Here is a 22,043-nt window from a genome sequence, read left to right on the forward strand (position 1 = left end):
AATAAATATTCAAACACAAGATGAATCCATAAATAAAAATACTATTTTATTATATAATATTCGTATTAAAATTTAAATACTTCAAATCAGATAATTTAAAAATGGGTATTCTTCATGAGTGAGACAGTACCACATGACCTCTACTCCAGGTGCAACACAACCCTCGGATCAGTGCGAGCTCCACATGCTTTCATATAAGACTCACTCGTCTAAAAGCCGGCGGAACATAGTCTCACCCGTTATTCATAAATAAATTAAATCAAATCGAACCGGAAAAATGTCATTCCCATTTATGTGCTTGGCCCAACTTGGATTAAATCTAGTCGATTGACAAGAATTTTAGACCAAAATGGACAAGACTTTTGGGCCAGGCTAAAGTTTGATTCGGCCCATTTACATCAAACTCAGTACACCCAGCGCAGAGAATCTTTCCTCTCCTACACCGTCCATCTTTCTTAACCCCCGATCTCACCCACATCAACCCTAAACCTAAAATCTAATTTTCATATCCAAGTGTGAATTACCTTAATTTACTCGCGAATTCGTAATCTTCACCACCAATAATCGTACGTATATTGTTTTTGGTTAGAGCAGCGGGTCATGGATTCGCAGACGAACAATCTTTACGAGACCGCGTCCCAGCCGGATGAGGGGAACGATGCGTATACGTTCTTAGAATTCCACACGCAAGGCGAGGAAGATTTTGCTTACCCTGAATTTCAGGAGCTCTCGCAGCCTATTCGATTGTCTTCCTCTCTGTGGCCTGCAACGTCCGATTCTATTGCTGCTGCGGATACTGCTTTCTCCACTGAGTCCTCTCCGACAAACAAACTCCGCGGTGGAATTAGCAACAGCAACAACAATAATAGCGCTGCCAGCGGTAGTGGGAGTAGTGGTAATAATGGTAGTAAGGAGGGAGTGGTGGAGGCATTGGCCGCAGGGATGAGCGGGCTGAACTTTGAAGATACCGGTGATGACGAGGTTTTTGATTATGGGAAGGGTGATTTTGCTGAACATGCTTGCAAGTACTGTGGGATCACCAACCCTGCATGTGTTGCACGGTGCAATGTGCCATCATGTAGGAAATGGTTCTGTAATTCACGAGGGAATACATCTGGTTCTCACATTGTAAATCATCTGGTGAGTTGAAAAAAAATGTTGATTTTTTTTTTTCTGTGGTAGTGTTTGCTTATGTACAAGATCATATTAGGTCTCTGGTGTCAATTTTTTTTTTTTTTTTTGGAAATATCATGTGATAAGCTGTCTGGAGATGAAAGATTGCTGGATTGGTGTGGTTAGTGGTTTTGTAAATGAAATTATTGTTCGAATGACGGTTACGAAAGAAATTATAGGTATTAGCATGAATTGATGGAATTGTGCCAGGTGAATCGCTGCATTCAGTTTTTAAAGTTTCCCACTTGTATCTAAGATTGCAATGACTTTGCTTGCTTTATATTATCATGGTATATCTTGTAATCTATGTGTGTGGGTGGTGATCATTGAAAAACGTAAATCTATTGGGATATAATATTTGTAATGCAACTTGTTTCTTTGAAGGTGTTTGAATAATGTTGTTTGGTCACTTGGTGTTGGATAATACTCTGCTACACCTGCTTTATATTTGAAATATGAGATTCTATTTGGTTTAATTGACTGTAACCACATCTTAGAGTACCCACCCATATCTGAATCCAGGTATAAATTGTTGTTTTATTTCCTGGAAATTTTCATGGCCTGGGTAGTTGATAGTACATGTGCAGAAACATAAAATAGAATCATGATCAATGTATATTGGGTTTGAGCAGTGATATTTATTTTACTTGTTCTGTTTTTTTATGGGTTCTTGGTGGAGAGACATTTTTTAATTTATTGTTAAACAATACATGTACTTTTTCGGTATGTTGAGGGTGAATATAGTTTTTTTTAGCACAAATATAAACAGTTAACGACTATCAACTTCGGAGAAGCATTTAGAAACAATTTGCTATCTTTGAAATGATTGCAAAATAACAGTAGTGAGAAGTATTTATTTTTTGTGTATATTAATATTTTCATTTAATGAAATAGTCAATACATTTAGTTTTTTTTAAAAATCAATACATTTTATTAAAGTAATAAAACTTGTATTCATAAACTTCAACTTGTGTACAAAAGTAATAAAAAGTAGAATCAATAGTAGCCATAAATACCATTCATAAAAATCATGCAGAAATGAATATTTCTTGCACGCTTTGGCATGAAAATAAATTCGATAATATAAATCATAAACTAATCCAAATTTTTATATTTATAATAAATATTTAAAGAACCGGTGCAGAATAAAAGGCTGAAAAATGGTGGAATTTTGGTAAGATGTGAAAAATAAGAAATATATTTTAGCTGACTATCAAACAACAGAAACAACAGAAACTGGAAAAATTTATTTATCTTTTTGGGGTGCTTTTATTTTTTATTTATTTAGAAATATATGCTACAAAATGAGATTGTGTCTAATATTTATAGTGAATATAAAAATGGGTACTATCTAAGTGTTCTAATCAAACAATATATATAACCCTTAAAAGTAAGGATTTTTAATTTTGTGCTTGGTTGTCCGCAAATAATTGTTCCTTTGGCTTAATTTCCTTCCGTTCTTTTAGGTGAGAGCAAAGCACAAGGAAGTGTGTCTTCATAAAGATAGTCCTTTGGGAGAAACAATTCTTGAGTGTTACAACTGTGGATGCCGGAATGTCTTCCTTCTTGGATTCATATCTGCAAAGACAGAGAGTGTGGTGGTTCTTCTTTGCAGAGAACCTTGCCTTAGTTCTAATGCTTTGAAGGACATGAATTGGGATCTCAGTCAGTGGTGCCCGCTTATTGATGACAGATGTTTCTTGCAATGGCTGTTGAAAGTAGGACATATTTATTAATTGTGCTACGGGTTATGAACTAAAATAAACTGTTCAATTGTTTGTAAAACAGGTCCCATCTGAACAAGAGCAGTTGAGGGCAAGACAAATTAGTGCCCAACAGATAAATAAAATCGAAGAGCTTTGGAAGACAAATCCTGATGCTACCTTGGAAGATCTTGAGAAACCTGGTGTGGATGAGGAACCTCAACCTGTAGTGCTCAAGTACGAGGATGCATACCAGGTGATCTTGAGTAGATTGACTATATTTTTTTTCAGTTGATGATCTGAAATGGATGTTACTTGCTGTCGATGAAATGCCATGTATTTTTTTTGTCTCCACCTAATTCATTGCTATTAATTTTTCTGTCCAGTATCAAAATGTCTTTGCACCACTCATTAAGCTTGAAGCGGACTATGACAAGGTATTGTTACACATTTAATTTTTTCTCATTTTAGCTATCTACAAGCAATCTTACAAAGTGTGCAATTGAAAACTTTTTTCTGTCATGTATTGATTTTTCCCCTCCATGCATCATTTATATAAGGGTCTGAGGTTCGACTCTATTATACATCACCGATTGTGCTGTTTCTTTTTTTTTTTGTATGGGAATTAATTTCCTAAAGTGAAGAGGCAAAATTCAGGAAGAGGATTCTTTAAACATGTTCTCATAAAAAGAAATAAATTAGAAAAATTTGTTTGTAATGGTATGTCACGACTGATATAAATGTATCATCTAGCAAATATAATTAAATTGTTTTTAACACCATTATTCCATGTTTTCTTTTAATAAATCAGGAAAAAATTTGTGTTGTATATTTTCTTAAGTGGAACAAAGACACCAAAAACACAACTTACTGTTGGTTGATGGCAGATGATGAAAGAGTCTCAAAGCAAAGATAACATCACAGTTCGATGGGATATTGGCCTAAATAAGAAGCGTATTGCTTACTTTGTCTTTCCAAAGGTAACTTATTTTTTCAAAATAATTTTTTTATATACTGTTTTTTTATATTTATGCGAAGAATGCATTATTTTCTGTAGGAAGACAATGAGTTACGGCTAGTTCCTGGTGATGAATTAAGGCTGCGTTATCCAGGAGATGCATCTCATCCCTCATGGCAGTCCGTGGGTCATGTGGTTCGTAATTTTTGCCTAAACCCTCCTGCTTTTAATTTGTTTAACCTTTTTTGCCGAGTCTGTTGAAATAATTAGCATAAGATGCTATGCTGAAAACCCGCTTTGCTGTGTGGTTTTCGTTCTATTCAGTGATCAGTGGTATGACTTGATTTAATCACCCATTGGCATTGACATATATTTTCTTCATTATGCTGAAACTTCATATTTTCAGATAAAATTAACTTCACAAGAGGAGGTTGCTCTTGAGCTTCGTGTTAGTCAGGTATTTGTTGACTGTGGTCATAGTTATTTATTTTCACTATCAAATCCTTCTACAAGAGTTTGATAAAATTTGCTCTAGCAGGGTGTTTCTGTTGATGTGAACCATGGTTTTAGTGTCGACTTTGTTTGGAAAAGCACTAGTTTTGATCGAATGCAAGGGGCCATGAAAACATTTGCGCTGGATGAAACAAGTGTCAGTGGGTAAGAGAACACCATTCATCTGGTTGATAAGCTCCTTTGGTTGTATGCATGTTACACGTATAATATAATACAAGATACTAAAAGGAATTTCTATTCTTGTCTTCTGCAAAAACTGCCTAATAGGGAAAAGTTCGTACTTCAATTTGTTAATGTGCTGGGGTAAACTTGGAGGTGCACGGTATCAGATTCCCCTTCTGGGAACAACCATCCTTTTTGATGTTGAAAATTGGATTAAAGAGCAGCAATACATGTCAAGTGTCTGGAATTTATTGTCTTCTTTAAACTATTAGTTGTACCCTTCAAGTGTTTATACACGAATTTGATTTACAAAGCGACTCAATAATTTCTTCTTCTACCTATCAATTATGTAACAATATACTTCCGAGAGTGATCTGCTTTGATTTTATGCAAAATGATCATATATATCTTATCATTTTCAAGTAGCCAACTTGACGTTGGCTTTATTACCTTTAAGTTTTCCTATTTGTTTCACTTTAAATTTTGTTGATTTTTCTAGAGTGTTGATGTTGGCCTGATTGGAGATAGATTGCACATAAATTTAACTTTGATGAGATTTTCTTGAGATCAATTGGTGTTTCAGTACTACATGGATGATCCACGTCATTTTTTGTGGTCTCTAATTAGTTTTCTGAACCGCCGCACACCTTGCAGGTACATTTATCATCATTTACTGGGCCATGAAGTAGATATGCAGATCGTTCGAAATGCGTTGCCTCGCCGATTTGGTGCACCGGGTCTTCCAGAACTTAATGCATCTCAGGTATTGTCTCGTTGTTGCTAATTTATCTTTATATATAATTCTTTGCCCTACTGAACTTGGTTTTGTTCGATTTTCTTTTTATTCTTGGTTTTGGTTGCTTGATCGGTGATACCTATTAAATTACAGAATGGAGTGTTGATACGACCTCAATACAATATACGAAGAATAAAAACAAATGAAGGAAGAAGAATGCTGTAACTCAATGTATACTGAAGTTACAATTTAAAATCCAAATGAGAACACTCAACAAGACACTATAATCTGAGTGTTTCTACCCAGCCAAGGAAATAATTCCTTTTGCAAGAAGAAAGATCTCCTTGCCCTAGATAATAGATATAGCTAGCCCGAAACAGAAAATAATTCGTGAAATACTGCTCCAACAAACTCTAGTCTGGTGTATATAGTTTCTCCTACTTGTAATCCTTTCCCCTTACCCAAGTTAGCGCCTCTAAAATATTCTGGGCCAAATGATGATATTGACCATCGAAGCCCAACATCTAAAATATTATGGGCCGCCCCCTTGAGAAATATCAAGGATATAGCTAGAAACTTGAAATTATGTGGTTTCAGCATCCTTCCCAGTTGATTCTGTCAGCTCTATAGTCCTTGAAAACCCAATAACCTTCATCCTCGCTTGGGTTTGCATTCAAGCCCTGTTTGAAACTAGAAGAGTCGAACAAGTTGGTTATGTTCTTAGTTCTTATAGGAGACTGTTACGGACCTATTATCAGTGGGCCTAGATCCAAATAGCCCAAGAGTCATTAACCTTAGAAGAGTCTAGAAAGATAACAATAAATTATAATTGTGAGGTAGGGCAGTAAATGTTTTATTCTGTTTATTTCTTTGCTTGAGTGTCAAGTAGCTTGTGATGGGGACTAGCTTTAGCTAGGTTACAATGATTATCTCTGGGATATTTTTCACTGTAAATCTCCTTTACCGTTATATATAAATCGTGGTTGCAACAATTGGTCCGACATGCCTGATGTCGATTGAAGAGGAAGAAAAGATGGCAACCACAGAGCTAGACACGAGAATCAATGCATTGGAAGATAAGATGTTGAAGATAGTAGAGGATATGAATAAGATGGTGCTGAAAGTACATGAGGCTGTAATATCAATGATCAAAGCGGTGAAAAAGTTTGTAGGTATTGAGGAGTCGGTGGAGAAATCCCTGGAAATATTTGGAACTTGTAAAGGTAAGGAAGATGAGGATTTCACTGGTCGTAGGGAAATCTGATGAACAGGCTGATGAGAAGGAGAGACCTGTTATAAAATAAGTATATTCTAGAAGGCTTAAAGGGATGAACGTGGGGAAGGGGGACGAAAACTTGCCGGTGAAAGAACGACTGCAAGATGATGACGAATCAGACCAAGCTTCAGTAGGAGTCAAATGCACTAGTCTTAAGCGGAGCGAAGCAGAAAAAAGCCCCAAGGATCAAGATTATGGAATGGATTTACATGTGGTTGATGAGGTAGATCCAATTGGAGGGGCATCATGGCTTGTACCATACATCGGCATAACCAATCTTCCGATCAAACAATTAAGAAGCTTAATCTGGTACAAGAATCTATGGCATTGGAGATTGAAATGAAAATGGAGATGGAACAAATCAGAAATTCCACGATCAACAACAGCCTAAAGTTTATTGAGATGCTATGGCTTCAAAAGAAAATTTTGGTTAAGGGAAGCGAGCCACAATGGAGTTGATCTAAAGATACAGTGGTCGAAAATCCATGAAGGAAGGATTCTTGTTGTCGATGCAAGGGTGGGGAAGGATACGCATGATTGGGCTAACCCTGGCTGGGGTGGCTGGGAGAAGAAGGAAAAGACATGGGCTATTTTATTTTTAAGCCCCACAAGGGAAATTATGGAATGGTGGGAGCCCATGTCATCATTATAATTATCAGGGCCATGGAGATAAGTCTTAAGGTAGAGAAGAGTAGGGCTTGAAGGCCCAACATCAGGGATAGAGAGTTGGGATCGGATGGATATTTTCTTGACATGTTTGGTGACTGGTATGTGGGTTGGGCCTACATAGATATTATAGGCCAACCCGATAAGAGCACATCGAATTTGGCGTCGAGACCTAGCAGTTGGGAGGAGAAGGAGAATTTACAAGACACCGGGGTGAGGGGATCGTTCGACGGTGGATGTACGGGGAATCTCCGGCGGGCTGCCATGGCGGTATGGCATGCAGTGGTTCTTCAGAATCAGCCGTACCTCCGATAGTGAGGAAAAGGGTGAAAGAAAAGTAGATTGCTCCTCCAAATCCCTAGAGCTAAGGCTGAATTTGGTGCCACATTTTTGACATCAAAAGGCAGCCTGGTTCCTTGACTACAGATTTAAAAACATAGATGTGGTTTTCTCCATCCTCCAGTTTCCCTCCTGCTGCTAACACACCCGAGTGATCCCAAATCGTTTGTTGTTGTATGTAGAAAAAATGTAACATGCTGGATCCAATCTTTTAAGAATTTTCAAAAAATAGGCTGCCCTTGAGAATATCTAAAATAAATGGTTCGGTTTCCCGCAGGTTTTTAGAAGATTCCAACCTAACGTCATTATACTTTCCAATAATAACTCGTAACTAACCTAGAACACCCATCCTGATCCCAAACCATGAATAAAAAAAGGAACTCCTCATGAAAGTCATCAGCTTCTTATATAACTGCACCAGGACCACAATTAACGTGTTTTGTGATGTAAAGGAAATTTTATCATTCCTCGATCTTCCTCCGAGAGCAGCACATAAAGATGGAAATCCCTTTGTTGAAATTCATCTATTGATCCCATCTTCTGCTAGCCAAGAATCCCACACCTCCCATCTATCACAACTCTCACAAGAATCGACACTTCAAAGTTCAAACAGAGACTTTTCAACACCCATGATGCTCGACCCGCTTTGATGGGTTAATTGGGCTATATTCTTGTGATTTGAATTCCCAATACCATTCGATTGAACCCATCCTATATCCCCCCACCAGAGCCGCTATTGAGTGTTGGGCCGAGCTCAATTTTTCCAGATATCCAATCCCATTGCTGGCAGTATCTTTCTCCATCTCAGATCTCAATTCCAGGGCTGTAGCAAGTGTAATTGGGCCATGGGCCTTTTCTTCATTCCACTTTCCAATCCTGGTCTTAATAGAAAAATAGCCCACTTACTGTTCCTTGTATGCAGCCCACAGATCTCCCAACAGTCCGATGTGCCGGCCTTCTTTCAACACCTCCCACGCCTCCTGCTGCAATTTTTTGTGATAAATCGAGAAAATGGCCGTCACCTCAAGGCATGATTTGGTCTTGGACAGCAACCTGACGGCATCAATCCTACAGAATCTCGGAGATTCCGCTCTTCTAATGGCTTGTTTATGTTACAAACTTGATTGCCTGTTCCCTCTACTAATTGCATCTTCTTCCCTGGAACCGATTTGTTGCATTCCTCTTCACTGACGTTGTGGGTATCCTCTGGACCTTCTGTTTTGGAATCTTGTGTGGGCCTTTTTTCCTCTCACCCTCGTCTACACTCATACCCGACATTCTTGTGATCTGCTGTACCAATAGTCGAATCTCCTCTATCTCCTCCATTATCTCCTCCAGAGCTTGTAACCGCAGCTGCGTCATCCAGCCTTGCTCCTTCAATTCTAGTGCAAACTTTTCCAGTGCTTCAGGCCCTTGAATCAGTACATGTGTTAGTCGTTCTTCTCGCGATTTGGTATCCGGCAGGTCGGACCAATTGATACGACCACAATACAATATACGAAGGATAACAAACAAGTGAAAGAAGAAGAATGCTGTAACTCAACGTTTACTGAAATTACAACTAAAATTCCAAATGAGAACACTAAACAAGATACACTATAATCTGACTCTTTCTACCCAGCCAAAGAAATAATTCCTTCTACAAAAAAAAAGATCTCCTTGCCCTAGACATAGCTAGCCCGAAGCAGAAAATAATATGTGAAATAATGCTCTAACAAATTCTAGCCGGGTATAAATAGTTGTTACTGCTTGTAATCCTTTTCCCTTCCCAGGTTACCGCCTCTAAAATATTCTGGGCCCATATGATATTTACTATCTAAGCCCAACATATTTGGGCCCGTAACAAGTGTGAAGAAGAACATATTAGACATGATAATAGAGAAAAAAACAGAAACATAACAAAAAATAAATCCGAACAATGATGTGCATCTTTAACGAGTAGAACTCAGTTTATGATAGAATCCGTATGTGAAAGTTTGACAGGAAAGGCCTTTTACCGGTAAGCTTTGTTGAAGACTTGTTCAAATGATAGAATCCGTCAATCGTTTTTCCTTTCTTTTCTTGTTATTCTGTTTCTTTTAATTTGCGTTGTCCTTACCTGTCAATTCACCCAGGTTTTTGCTGTGAAGAGTGTTTTACAAAAACCTATAAGTCTCATACAAGGTCCTCCTGGAACTGGTAAAACTGTCACCTCAGCTGCAATTGTATATCATATGGCGAAGCAAGGCCAGGGACAGGTAATGTAATATGGTTTTTTGGAAAGCTGATGGTTTTCTTGATCATTACTTTTACCTTCACAACTCATCTATAGGTTTCCATGGCAGGTTCTTGTATGTGCTCCAAGTAATGTGGCTGTTGATCAGCTAGCTGAAAAGATAAGTGCCACTGGTTTGAAGGTCTGAATATTGTTGCATTCAGATATTATATTTTATATAGTGAGTAAAATCATATTTACTTACTTTGATGTTTGATTATTATACGTCCGTGTTCTTGTATTTTTAATGACAAGGTTGTCAGAATTTGTGCAAAGTCAAGGGAAGCTGTTAGTTCCCCTGTTGAGCATTTAACCTTGCATTATCAGGTTCGTTAATCCATGAACTGGATGTTGGCATTTGAAACTTTTTTTTCCTGCTAATTTGTTTACACATTTTTCCATTGTATGTTTGGCTGTCACCTATAATATACATTTTATAATTGTTCACAGGTTAGACATCTTGACACTTCTGAAAAGAGTGAACTTCACAAGTTACAGCAGCTGAAAGATGAACAAGGTGTGGTTTTTTTGTCTTCTTCCTTTTGTTCCCCTCACATTCTCTATTCTTCTTTACCACCTTTTGGTTGGCATGTGTTAGCAGTTGGCATTGCCAGATTTCTACTTTTGGTCGTCGTAGTTTTTTAAAGTAGAAACTTACTGGTATTATGTTTTAGTCTGTTTTTCTTGGTGATGGCATTTGAAAAAACATGTTAATAGTTGTAATGCAATTTGTATGCATACGTGTGTTCAAGAAAGATTTATGATCTGATGTTAAGTTACCTGTGAAGGAATAAGGCAAGTGCTTTACATGTAGAATTCACTTCCACTTTGAAATACAGTTATCATGGATTTAAAAGGAACAACTTTTTTAACACGATAAATGGAATTTTTATGATGTGTATGTGAGAGAAACAAGAAACTTAAGTGATTCTGAGTTAATTTTTAAAAAGGATAATTCAGTTTGACCTTTCTGCTCAAGTTGGTGTTCCAACTTCCGCTATAAGAACATCACTGTGACAAAAAGAAATCTTGGTTTAGTGCTTAATGAGGTACATTAGTTTTATGTAATGAAACCTGAACCCTTGTACATCTCACATTTGTGCTTTAGCCATGTGACAAAATATGCTATTTTATTAGTCTATTTCAGCAGGAAAAAAGTACATGTGTTTTAGGTAAACTTAATATGATAGAGGCCACACAATTTGTTTTCATTGGTGGACATCCAGTATAATTTTGAGTTATTATACTCTACCTGCTGCAAATAGGAATGGGGACATTAATTGTTTAGTTTATTTTTGTGCTTCTTGTTTCTATTATTTGCCAGATTAATATATCATCTCAAAGCCCATATACAGTCACTACATAGAATGTTCGATCCTGAGGTTTTACCCATGTTTTGTATATGTTCCAGGGGAATTGTCCAGCAGCGATGAGAAAAAATATAAAGCTCTCAAACGAGCTACTGAAAGGGAGATATCTCAGAGTGCTGATGTTATCTGTTGTACATGTGTTGGAGCTGGAGATCCTCGCTTGGCGAATTTCAGATTTCGCCAGGTAACTTGGGCAATGGAAACTTGGTTACTTTCTATGCATACATTTTCTAAGGCCATATTAATTTTATTATATTGGCCCTTGATCATGTGGTTTTAATTCTGAATGCCTTTTTAGGTGCTTATCGACGAGTCTACCCAGGCAACAGAGCCTGAGTGTCTTATTCCTTTGGTTCTTGGAGTGAAACAGGTATTCGAAGTTAGCTGCATAAGGTTACTCGATTATTCAAATAACTTTAATAAGAAGTCTACTATAGGTTGTTCTTGTTGGAGACCATTGCCAACTTGGTCCAGTCATTATGTGCAAGAAAGCTGCTCGTGCTGGTCTTGCACAGTCGCTATTTGAACGGCTTGTGCTGCTTGGGGTTAAACCAATTAGGTTGCAGGTGATTGTCATGCTGATCTTTGTTTTTGCTACGCCCCATTTCATGGAATCTTGTATGTACTCTTTGGCCTATTGTCTAGACTTAATCTGGGAAAAAGTTTAAGATAGCCTGCCGAGCTAAATTCACCGAATCACTCAAAAAAAAAACGGAATGAACTTGTCTTTGACACTGTTTCGTATCTCTTTTCCACCTTTTGTCATGCCCGCCCTTCATGCTCAGCTAGTTGGCTTAGTAAAAAGGTGATGGTGACCTCTGAATACTCACCTTTTGGATCCCTTATCCCTCTATTATAAAATTTATTGCCTTTGCCAGTTCTATTTTAAATAGAAACCGGAACAAGAACAGGAACAGGAACAGGAACAATTTGTCTAACAAACGAATAGTATATCTGTCCCAAAACGTGTCTCCAATTTTGTGTATAAAGTGTTTCCCTTCTATGTATCGTGTTGCTGTGCTCCTTTTCCAGCCTAGTCATAAGAGCTAAAGACAAACCAGGGGTATTTATTGAACTAGGAACATGTAATTAAAACACACGCGGCATAGTTGTCACTTGTCAAAAGCGCAGCAAAGCGCACAACCTGTGCTTAAGTATACGGCTTCCATGAAGTGCGTGCTTATGTGCGCTTCGGAGAAAAACAGCCTTTAAAAAAAAACTCTTAAAAGAAATAGTAGAGGAAACCATAACATCATGGGCGTCAGTTTGGGTTCCTCGAGTTTGGGTACTCAAAAACAGGGTAGCAATTTTACTACCTGAACCCTACCCGAGAAAAACCATTACACGATTTTCAGGACCCGAAAAAGTCGGGTAGTGTCAGGTACCGACTTTGGGTAGCTGAAATTTCAGGCCAAAACTGAGCGGCATACATGTGCTATTCCTTTGCAAAATCTGCACAATATTCTGTACTGCGAACATTTACATACATTAATGGACATAGGGAAATTAAACAAAAAAAAAAAATCCTCCTTTGCATAATAGCAAAAAAATCTGTGAATCTTCATCACATTGTAACCAACAAAATTGTAGCACGATAAATCGAGAGAGATAGCTAGGCACCGGGAAAATGAACGTATCTAAGAAAATGATTAAAACCGTATCTAAGAACTAGATCCAAATGGTGGAGAAGGGAAGCTAGGACTCGCGAGACAAATGGTTTTCCCATTCTTTGCTTCAATGCTCATACTTCGAGTTTGAGTGATGGACAGAGAGTTGAGAGAGGAGAATGATGGGCGTGGAGTTGCAAAGATTGGAGATTGAACTGTGAAGTTCAATTTGAAACCCTAACCAAGCCAAAGAATTGAAAGAGAAGGCGTTAATCAGCCGATGCACAGGAGTAGACCAAGTCAAATAGTCAACTAGGATTTTGGCATTTAATTATTACTTGTCATACTAATTTTTTTTAAAAGTGAAAAATTGTCGAGTACCCAAAAAATAACTGACACCAACCTGATTTCAAAATTTAAAGGTCGGGTAAAACCCAAGCCCGATTTCAAACTTTCGGGTTTGGGCAAAACCCAAAAAAAAACGACCCAATCCTAAAGGTTCGGGTACCCGATACTTGAACCCGAACGCCACCTTAGAGGAAATCATAACATCATGTAAAACCTGGTCGGGTCGGTTTGGGCACTCGATACCTGAACCATAACTCCTACCCCTGGAGGAAACCATAACATCATGTAGCCTTTTCCCCGCGCCGCCTCTGCCTTTTGCACTTGCGTTTTAGTATTTGATATTTGTATTTATTGTGCTTTATTTGTGTAAAGCATGAGCTTTGCTTTCTACCTAAAGCCCCGAGACACTTGGACACTTTAATGCGCCTTGTGCTTTTAATTACCATGCACATGGCTACGCTGAAATATTCAACTAGTGCGGCTTAGTTTCAGTTAATGGAGATCAACCACCAACTTGTGGAAATAGCATAATCGATCATGGACTTCATAGTTTTGCTTAACGATAGTAATTGTTTAAATATCCAGTAATTTTGCATCTGATTTATGTTGCATCAGCTTAATGATGCAACACCATGTTATTAGTGGCTTTATCTTGGATGGTTAGAACCTTAAAACCCTCGTTTTTGATCTTCTAGGTTCAGTATAGGATGCATCCTGCCCTTTCAGAGTTTCCCTCTAACAGCTTTTATGAAGGCACTCTTCAAAATGGAGTGACAATTAATGAGAGGCAATCACCAGGCATAGACTTCCCTTGGCCTGTACCAAATCGTCCCATGTTTTTCTATGTCCAGGTATATTCACTTGTTTAATTTAGTATGGACTAGAGTTGCTTAAAACACTGTTATGAATTCCTTTTATGCACATGTTACTGTTGGTTGTGGAAGAATTTCTTCGGTTTATGACATATGCAATGCAGAAGGGAAGTTTTTGTCATTTCCTTGCAATTTTATATAATTGGTACGGCATTTCTTTACTTCATGTCAGTAATAAACCTTCACATTTTATATCTTCCCATTGTTCTATGATGAAATTCTAGTTAAGATATTGAGCCATGTTCCAGTTGCAAATGTCTTTGCTGTTGGAAGTCAGGGTAGACTCGCATGATGCAGTTCATTTTTTTTTCGTGTACTTTCGAAGAGATTTATTAGTACCTTTTCGGTTGCTTCTATAGATGGGACAAGAGGAGATAAGTTCAAGTGGAACATCCTACCTAAATAGGACTGAAGCTGCAAATGTTGAGAAAATTGTGACTACGTTTTTGAAAAGTGGTGTAGTTCCTAATCAGGTTCAGTATAAACTTCTCCATCATTCAGGTTTCTTGTGTTGTTCTATCTTGATGTCGAGTTGTGATTATTTTTTCTTTCGGTGTCCTACAGATTGGTGTTATAACCCCATATGAAGGCCAGCGGGCATACATTGTGAATTATATGTCTCGCAATGGTGCTTTACGGCAGCAGCTATACAAAGAAATCGAGGTAAGTATAATATTGGGTTTTATTTATTTGAAAAAATTTGTCTGAGTCAGAAGGTGACTTGACATGTCCGGTTCAGGTGGCTAGTGTGGATTCATTTCAGGGAAGAGAAAAGGACTACATAATTTTGTCTTGTGTGAGGAGTAATGAACACCAGGTAGGGGCTTCACACGAAGAATAATCACTTCACTGTATATGTTATATGTATTTCAGCTCTGGGATTCTCTGCATAATTTCCAATATGGTGGTTGACTACAAAATGTTCTTATGCATCACGATTTGCTGGAGATGCCTATGAACCCTAAACTTTTTGTGCATGATACAATTTTTTTGATGGATATTCTCGTCTCATCTATTTTCAGGGCATTGGTTTCCTCAATGATCCACGCCGGCTTAATGTTGCCCTCACACGTGCTCGTTATGGGATAGTTATCCTAGGAAATCCAAAAGTTTTGAGCAAACAACCCCTCTGGAATGGCTTATTAACACACTACAAAGTATTTTTCCACTTTCATTGTGTTCTTAATGTCCTTATGATAAAACGTAGTTCCTACATTTGTTTATAGTTGCCATGACCAGGCTGTGGCTCCTTCAGCATGGCCACATTTTTGGTTAGTTTGGTGTTTTTTTTCTCACTTTTGAGCTTGGAATTGTCTCCTGGAATATATTTATGTGTTGCAACGTAGTATGCTTCTCTCTCTGAAAGTTTGGTTTATCAGGAACATGAATGCTTGGTTGAGGGACCTCTGAATAATTTAAAGCAGAGCATGGTTCAATTTCAGAAGCCCAAAAAGGTTGGCAGAGATGATGTAACAATGGCCAAATATGAAATTTAATACTTGCTAGTTATATTTTTGGACTCCTTCATATGGGTTATGTTGTTGATGTGGTACAGATATACAATGATCACCGACTTTTCTATGGTGGTGGAGCAGGCGGCGTCTCCAATGATACTTTCGGATCTGTTGCATCAAGCCCTGGTGCTGATAGGAGGGGTGCTCGCTCTAGGGGTATGTTCCTATTAATGAAGTGAATTAACTGTCTGAATTGGTCTTTTTGAATGCTTCTCTCTAGAACTCCCAATAAAAGTTTGAACTTTCAAACAGCATTCTCAAATGCTTTATTGATGGTATCATTTAAATGAAAATGCAGATATCTTCCTAAAATTGGAGCTCATAAAAGTTTTTTCTTAATGCAGGTCCTTACATGTCGCCTGCACCACCTAATGGTGCTCATAAACCTGGTGTTCACCCTGCTGGTTATTCAATGCCACGAGTGCCTCTCTCCCCATACCACAGTGGCCCTCCTTCTCAGCCTTATGCCATTCCTACCCGTGGTGCTGTACATGGACCTGTTGGAACTGTTCCTCAAATGCCACAACCTGGAAGTCGAGGATTTGGTGGTGGGCGTGGGAGCATCAGTGCTCCTATTGGTAGCCATCTTCCACATCAGCAGGTCGGGCAATCCCCTATTGGAAGTATTGCATCTAACTACAATTTCCCAGCTATGGAGAATGCCAGCAGCCAGCCAAATGCTGGTGGATTATTATCTCAGCCAGGATATGTTTCCAATGTTAGTGTTGTTTCCAACTTTATCATGTTTCTCTTCTGAGGAGAAAAATGTGTCCGTTCTTATATTCTAATTTTCTGCTATTTGGATTGATGAAACTCAGAGATTTTTCTTTTTGCACACTATAGATGACAGGTCAAGGACCCAGCCAAACATTTAGCGACCGATTCTCAATGGGTGGCATGTCTCAGGTAGTTTATTTAAACGGGAATTTGTTGATTGATTGTGTGATTTTTTTTTTATGATTTCCTTTTATTTTTTGTTGGAATTCCATGCAGGATTTCTTGGGTGATGATTTTAAAAGCCAGGGATCTCATGTTCCATATGCTGAATTCTCTACTCAGGTATACATTCTTTGTATGTGTAGTTTTCGTCTACTCTCATTCATGTATATTTGCTTAAATTGCTTGTCAACGCTACTTTTACGGTGATTTTCATCTCTTAAATATTTTTTATTGATATTCTGATACTTTTTATACATCGATCTGTTTTGCTGCGTAGGCAACTCAGGGTGGATATGGTGTTGACTATATCACACAGGGTGCTCAAGGTGGATTTCCTGGGAGTTTTTTAAACCAGAGCTCTCATGCTGGATATGGTCGTTTTGCAACAGGAAATGACTTCATGTCTCAGGTTAGAGTTAAAATTATGTAGATTTTCCCTGGTTTACGTGGCCTTATGTTTTCTAAATATGTTATCCCTTGCCTAGACGTTACAAGTTATTTTGTTAAACTAAGTCATTATAAATTTAAAATAGGATCAATTTCATTTTACCCCTGAAAATATTGTTAATACTGATCCCCTTGAAGTATTTATTGCATCATGTTAACATCCTTCAGCTATATATATTACCCGCTTGACGTCATTTTGCAGTCTGACCTATCAAGAACTAACCTGGTTAAAAATTTTAAAATATAGAAAAATTATGATTATAATAAAGTAATAATTGTTGCTGTTGTAAGAGCAGAAGCATTAATTAAACAAAATTTATTATGAAATCACTTATAAACTAATTTAAATAAATAGTAAAAATTTACATTCTGTTAAGTATATAAATTATCTTGATTCTTGCCCAATAATTTTACTTTAAATGAGTTATTTATTTTTTTGATGTTTGATCATAAATTTGATTACCCTGTTATAATTGTAACTGTAATTGAGTAATACTTTGATTACTTTCAACTAAAAAATATCAAATGGATGATTACTAGTGTTCAGAATGGCGAAGTGATAATTATCATTTCAAGGAGATAATGTGGATACTGTATATAATTGAAGTGGGATTAAGTGAGACAACTAATAGTGGAGACTGGAGAGGGTTAAATGGGCATTAGTCAGTCATAGGTGATGGGTACAAAATGAAACTTATTCTTTATAATATGAAATATAGTTTTTTTACGAGCTTAATTAACTTGGGAGTTGGGACTAAACCGTATTTAAATTACTATGCATTAAGTGGTCAAAGTTGTTATTTTTCTCCTTTATTTTCAACGATGAAAAAATGAAATCTTATACCAGAAGAAGTGACTTTGCGAAAGATTAAGCTAGGGCCCTTCCACATTGAATTCACTCATCTGTCATAAAAAAGGTAGTAGCTATTTATGGAAATTGGTTTGCCTATTATTAACTAATGCTACAATCATTATGTTAGTTTCAAACACCATGGACTATTTGTATCATTAAACACTCGAACAGATTGATATTTATAACATCTGGTTGTATGTTGGAGAGGTCAAAGTGCCTAATGTTAAATTTAAGGGGTAGAAAATAATCTTTTAGAAAGTTTGAGGGAATCAGGTGTTTATTACAGATAAACTACTAATTATCTATTTTTCTAGCAACATGTTCTATGCTTAGTTTCCATTTTTTTGGCTCTATTTGCACCAAGATCATTTTAAGCAGAACCAGATATGGCATATATTGATTTTATTTTTCAGTTCATTTAGATTATGAAAAGGTAAGACCTACATTTTGTAGTTAGCGGGTGAAAATAATTTCACATTTGAAGTTATAATAACAAAAAGGGAAAGGCATTGAAGGTACATAAGAAATTGGTTGTTCCACATGTCCAACCTTTTAGAATTTCTCTGATATCTTTAACATTCTATTGAAGTAATGATTATGTATGGGTTCATGAGTAAATAGTACCTGCCTTTCCATGAGAAGAAAATTGCTATTTAATCGTGTTAAAATTTTAAAGATTGAAGTTTATATGTCTTTGGATGGTATCAGTACTCTGAGGAGGTTTTAGTGATAAAGATTTTATCGACGAAAGTCTTTCCTACTTATATTTCTATTAAAACAGTGGATATGCAATTTTTCCCCTTTTTCTTGTCCTTTGAAGTTCAACACCATCATTCTCCAGGAATACATGGCCCATGGTTCTCTTGGACTATTTACACAGGCTGCGTTTAACGAACAATCTCAAGATGATTCTTCTCAAAACCTCTACGGAGGGGGTAATGCCCGTCCGCTTCAGACTCAGGTATTTGTTTATTGATCATTAAATTGATTAATTGCAGTGAAAAATAATTTAACAGACTGATGATTTATATGCATGTCCATAAAACACTTCTGATCATAGCGAAGCAGCAAATATTTTTTTAACAATCCTTGCAACTTTGTATTAAGCTTTGCTGAATCATGTACAACGATGATTTTAGTAAAGGAGGCTTCACGAGTAAAATGGATCTATTTGATGCATTTTGGTGATGGAAATTAAACTTCAAAAAAATTCCACAATTTTTTTTATTTATTTTATCTTCCTTTTCCATACCTTGTACTGTCATATTTGGTCAGTGAGCTTTCCCACTTGTTTCTTTACAGAGTTTCCTGAATCCCCTCTATTCGCAACCATTAGCACACTACAATGCTCAACAGCCGAACATGCAAAATTCCCAACAACAGCATTCATCCCAGCCAGGTCAAGCCTCCCAAAATCCGAAAATCCACTAAAATAAGTCACGCGCTCGATGTATGAGAGTGACGTGTTACGTTCAGAAATCTGGTTTGTGCCATCAGGTGTATTCTCTCTCACTAAAGTCGCTGTCTGAAGTTCGATGAATATATTAAAGTTTTTTGATGATATAATCCACAAGGATGACTCTGAACTACTGGATTGCACGAGTTTGAGAGGATGGTCACTTTAGGCATACACTACCTTCTGAGCATGCACTACCTTCTGAGGTGGAGGATCCAATAACCATGAAATCTAAGAGTGGTACGCAGGTGGCACGCTGTGATGTAGTTAAAGAGGGTTTCTGAAACAGAGCAAGTTTATTGAAGTAGCGGACAGTGGCAATTTTATAGAGAACTGCTATAGTTTTGTACCGCGTGCAATGACAGGTTCTTACCTTTATCTGGCCCTTGCATGTGATCATGCTCGTTGGAACTTGATGATGGCGATAATCCAAAGTGTCAACGAGTGTAATTGCTGCTGTCTCTAGGTGTCTTCGGATTGATGTGTGAGACCGATATTACTTTAAACTGGTTTGCTTTCAAATCTCTGTTTTGGTGTTCATTTGGGCAAATGGCCGGTGAATTGTAATTGCTTCCTAGACACTGGAAATACTTGTATTTTGAACAAAAGTGTGGTATCTTTGGATGTGAATGTCTTGAGATTGTTTTGGTCCTTTCGGTATGATGACTAAATGCAGATCCACAGAAAATGTTCGTCTGACAAACAATGAGAAGGATATTCGAATTTCATTTCCTATTGCTCGTATTCCACTTGAAAGAACAGTAATGAATAATTTATTTATAAAATGGAGTATATATGCCTCAAAATTGGACGGTGAATTATCACTTCGAATAACGTGTAGGATTGAATGGCTAGTTGATAGAAAAAGGATTTGGCTAGCACTAATTCTGCGATTCAGATTTTATAAACCATGTAACATCTGAAGTCACTCCAACATGGATAGTTGGTTTTCTTCAACAATTATTCTTGATAATTATATTTATTGCAATTCATGAAAATCAAACAAATAATTTTGATTCTGACGTCAATTGTAGGATCGAAATTGTTAAATTAAAAGAAATAGTTGTTTGTAACGATGTAATCCAAATTTTTTAAAACATAGAATTGAAACGTAAACATCACGTTTTCATCGTTCTTTCAGTAATAGGAATTATCATTCTCCAACATAACATAAAATTCATATCTGCGGATCACGTTGTAATTTTATCGACTCAGAGAAAAAAAATCGTAATTCTTTGTCAACCTTATGCAGATACTTTAGAACATTGTTTCATTTCAGTTTTTTTCTTCCTTTGTAAATTCGGTTTAATTGGTGAAATGGGCTTGCAAGTCCTCTGAAGTTTTAGCTACTGATAAATATCAAGTAAAACACATGCGACGCAATTTTCGAATACAAGAATATGGGACACATGCTTTCCTATCCTTACTTTTCTGGATTTTCGTTTTTTTTTAGATGATGATTGATGTTTTGGCAAAGAATAGAATATAAATAAAATGTTTGGAAAAAGAATTGGTGAAAATTGGACAAGACTTGTGAAGAAAATAGATGTACGTGCATATGGCCAAATCTATAAAAATTTAATTTCGTATCTTATTTCTCTTTACTTTCAGAAATTCCTTTATTTCAGGCTTAAGAAAAAAACGGATTCTTTAATATTAGAGAATACTAGTATTTGACCCGTGCTATACACGAAATGATATTATTAAAAATTAGTGAAAAATGAATAGATATATAAATTGAAAAAAATAATATAATTCTAAAAAATAAAAAATAAAAATTATGTTTTCGCAATTTTTTTAAAAAAAATTAAATACAACACATGTCGATTAATTTTTTTTGGTTAATAATCACTGTCATATATCAAAATTTTAAGTTTGTGTTAGCCTAAGGCAATGACATGATTCTTATCATGTTTTGTGTATTGACGTCGTCCATCAACTTTAATACATATTTAATTCTTTAATTTTCGAGAATCTATATATTATTATTTTTTAGCATGTGATTAAAAAAATATTTTTAAATCACATTCAATAAAATTAATGAGAATTGCTTTTTTTAAAAATTCAATAATTTCGTCTAAATCCACATTCACAAACAATTTGGTGACATGATACGTGTTTGACACATTTAATGATAATAATAATTGTTCCATCAATATCTTTATAATATACACAACAACCTATTATTATGAAAGAAAAATGAAACATGCGATCATAAATAAATTATGTATAAATCAGAAAAGTTATTTTATTAATATTTACTATGTGTATTTCAAAACAATATCAATAAATTTTATAATGTGTCTTCTAATAAGATGCGTACTTTCTCTAGAATTGGTTTAATCATTTCCATTGCGGGACATTTTATACTATCATGTATCCGTGAACTTTGTAATATAGAAGAAAATTATCAAATAAGACATGCCAAGGGACAAAAAATTATTCATTAGATGCTTTTGACATAATTATACCATACATTATCTCTTTCGAATTATGGAAATCTCGAATTGCATGCATTGGGTGTCAAACATTTTTTTTATTATTGAGGGTAATATACATGTTTATTGAGAGTAATTTAATGTCAATTTGAAACTCTCTTGAATCTGTCTCTTTTAATTTTCTTGTGATATATTATTTGAATTTTTAATAAGACAATTCAAGATATACAATATACATATGATTTTGGAAGAAAACTGTAATGCATTAATTATTTCAAATTAAGGTAATTTCGAAATAATATGCATTTGACATAAAAAATTATATGATTATCAAATGATAATTTAATGTTCATTAGAAAACTTGTTGTAATGATAATTTTAATACTCAACCAATTTTATTTTTAGAAAAATTAAATAAA

The 22,043-nt window shown here is 36.2% G+C and overlaps 1 protein-coding gene across 1 annotated transcript; it reads left to right on the forward strand.

Moving 5' to 3' along the window:
• The first annotated feature begins 467 nt into the window (after nt 1-467).
• Nucleotides 468-19,822, forward strand: LOC140812114 (regulator of nonsense transcripts 1 homolog). Its single transcript, XM_073170318.1, has 29 exons — nt 468-1,140; nt 2,640-2,891; nt 2,962-3,132; nt 3,263-3,313; nt 3,764-3,856; nt 3,934-4,029; nt 4,241-4,291; nt 4,373-4,491; nt 5,164-5,272; nt 9,641-9,763; nt 9,851-9,922; nt 10,036-10,107; nt 10,231-10,297; nt 11,192-11,334; nt 11,449-11,520; nt 11,588-11,716; nt 13,801-13,956; nt 14,337-14,450; nt 14,542-14,640; nt 14,717-14,794; nt 15,000-15,134; nt 15,357-15,431; nt 15,533-15,647; nt 15,836-16,209; nt 16,335-16,397; nt 16,485-16,550; nt 16,708-16,839; nt 18,572-18,691; nt 19,033-19,822. The coding sequence occupies exons 1-29, from the start codon at nt 601-603 to the stop codon at nt 19,159-19,161; spliced, it is 3,816 nt and encodes a 1,271-aa protein (XP_073026419.1). The 5' UTR covers nt 468-600; the 3' UTR covers nt 19,162-19,822.
• Nucleotides 19,823-22,043: the final 2,221 nt, after the last annotated feature.

This window comes from Primulina eburnea, chromosome 14 (assembly GCF_022965805.1).
Source record: "Primulina eburnea isolate SZY01 chromosome 14, ASM2296580v1, whole genome shotgun sequence".
In the NCBI taxonomy this organism is placed as follows: domain Eukaryota; kingdom Viridiplantae; phylum Streptophyta; class Magnoliopsida; order Lamiales; family Gesneriaceae; genus Primulina; species Primulina eburnea.